The sequence below is a fragment of the Poecilia formosa genome, unplaced genomic scaffold (genome assembly GCF_000485575.1).
Source record: "Poecilia formosa unplaced genomic scaffold, Poecilia_formosa-5.1.2 Scaffold54, whole genome shotgun sequence".
Classification (NCBI taxonomy): Eukaryota; Metazoa; Chordata; class Actinopteri; order Cyprinodontiformes; family Poeciliidae; genus Poecilia; species Poecilia formosa.
Genome location: NW_006799993.1, coordinates 2,260,393 through 2,261,627, shown reverse-complemented (window position 1 = coordinate 2,261,627; position 1,235 = coordinate 2,260,393). Strand labels below are relative to the sequence as shown.

Sequence of the window (1,235 nt, the reverse complement as noted above, 5' to 3'; positions counted from 1 at the left end):
TTTAATAGGATGCTTCTAATTTGTGCCATCATTAAAGTTAATTAAGCTGAATAGAAACTGGTAATATTTGATTATCCTCAGTACTGTACTCACAAAGCTTTATTGGAGGCATTGACCACTGGCAATAACTTCAGAAGAACCTCATCAGAAGCAGAATATTTCTTCAGGTCAAACACATCCAGGTCTTTTCCTGAAGACAGTAAGATGAAGACCAGAGCTGACCACTGAGCAGGAGACAGTTTATCTGTGGAGAGACTCCCAGAGCTCAGGGACTGTTGGATGTCCTCCACTAGAGAACGGTCATTCAGTTCATTCAGACAGTGGAACAGATTGATGCTTTTCTCTGCAGTCAGATCCTCTTTGATTTTGTCCTTGATATATTTGATGGTTTCACGATTGGCTAGTGGATTGCTTCCTGCCTGTGGCAGCAGGCCTCTCAAGAGAGCCTGATTGGTCTGCAGAGAAAGACCCTGAAGAAAGCGGAGGAACAAGTCTAGATGTCCATTTGGACTCTGTAAGGCCTGGTCGATTGCACTCTGGTGAAGATATTCTAAATGCGGTTTGTTAAATAACTTAGACCAACGCAAGGTGTTGTGATTCTTTCCTATCAGGTTGACACCAGAGTTGATGAAGGTCAGATGGACATGAAGAGCAGCCAGAAACTCCTGAACACTCAGATGTACAAAGCAGAAAACCTTGTCCTGGTACAGCCCTTTCTCTTCCTTAAAGATCTGTGTGAACACTCCTGAGTACACTGAAGCTGCTGTGATATCGATGCCACACTCTGTCAGGTCTGACTCATAGAAGATCAGATTTCCTTTCTGCAGCTGATCAAAAGCCAGTTTTCCAAGAGACTTAATTATTTTTCTGTTCTCTGAACTCCAGTGTGGATCTGTCTCAGCATCTCCATCAAACTTAACTTTCTTAACCTTGGTCTCAACCACCAAAAAGTGGATGTACATCTCAGTCAGTGTCTTGGGCAGATCGCCGTCTTCTTTGGTTTTCAACACATCCTCCAGAACTGTAGCAGTGATCCAGCAGAAGACTGGGATGTGGCACATGATGTGGAGACTCTGTGATCCCTTCATGTGGAAGATGATCCTGTTGGCCTCCTTTTCATCTGTAAATCTTTTCCTGAAGTATTCCTCCTTCTGCAGGTCACTAAACCCTCTGACCTCTGTTACCATGTCAACACACTCAGCAGGGATCTGACTGGCTGCTGCAGGCCTTGTAGT

At 44.2% G+C, this 1,235-nt stretch overlaps 1 protein-coding gene across 1 annotated transcript in view; it reads right to left on the bottom strand.

The window, feature by feature from the left end:
- Positions 1 to 808: 808 nt before the first annotated feature.
- LOC107836369 (uncharacterized) overlaps positions 809 to 1,235 on the bottom strand; it is a 5,448-nt gene continuing 5,021 nt past the window's right edge. Inside the window, exons 7-8 of the mRNA XM_016671989.1 lie at positions 916 to 1,151; positions 809 to 827 (exon numbers count right to left, since the gene is read on the bottom strand). Coding sequence (XP_016527475.1) covers positions 809 to 827; positions 916 to 1,151 — 255 coding nt within the window. The remainder of the gene's footprint in view (positions 828 to 915; positions 1,152 to 1,235) is intronic.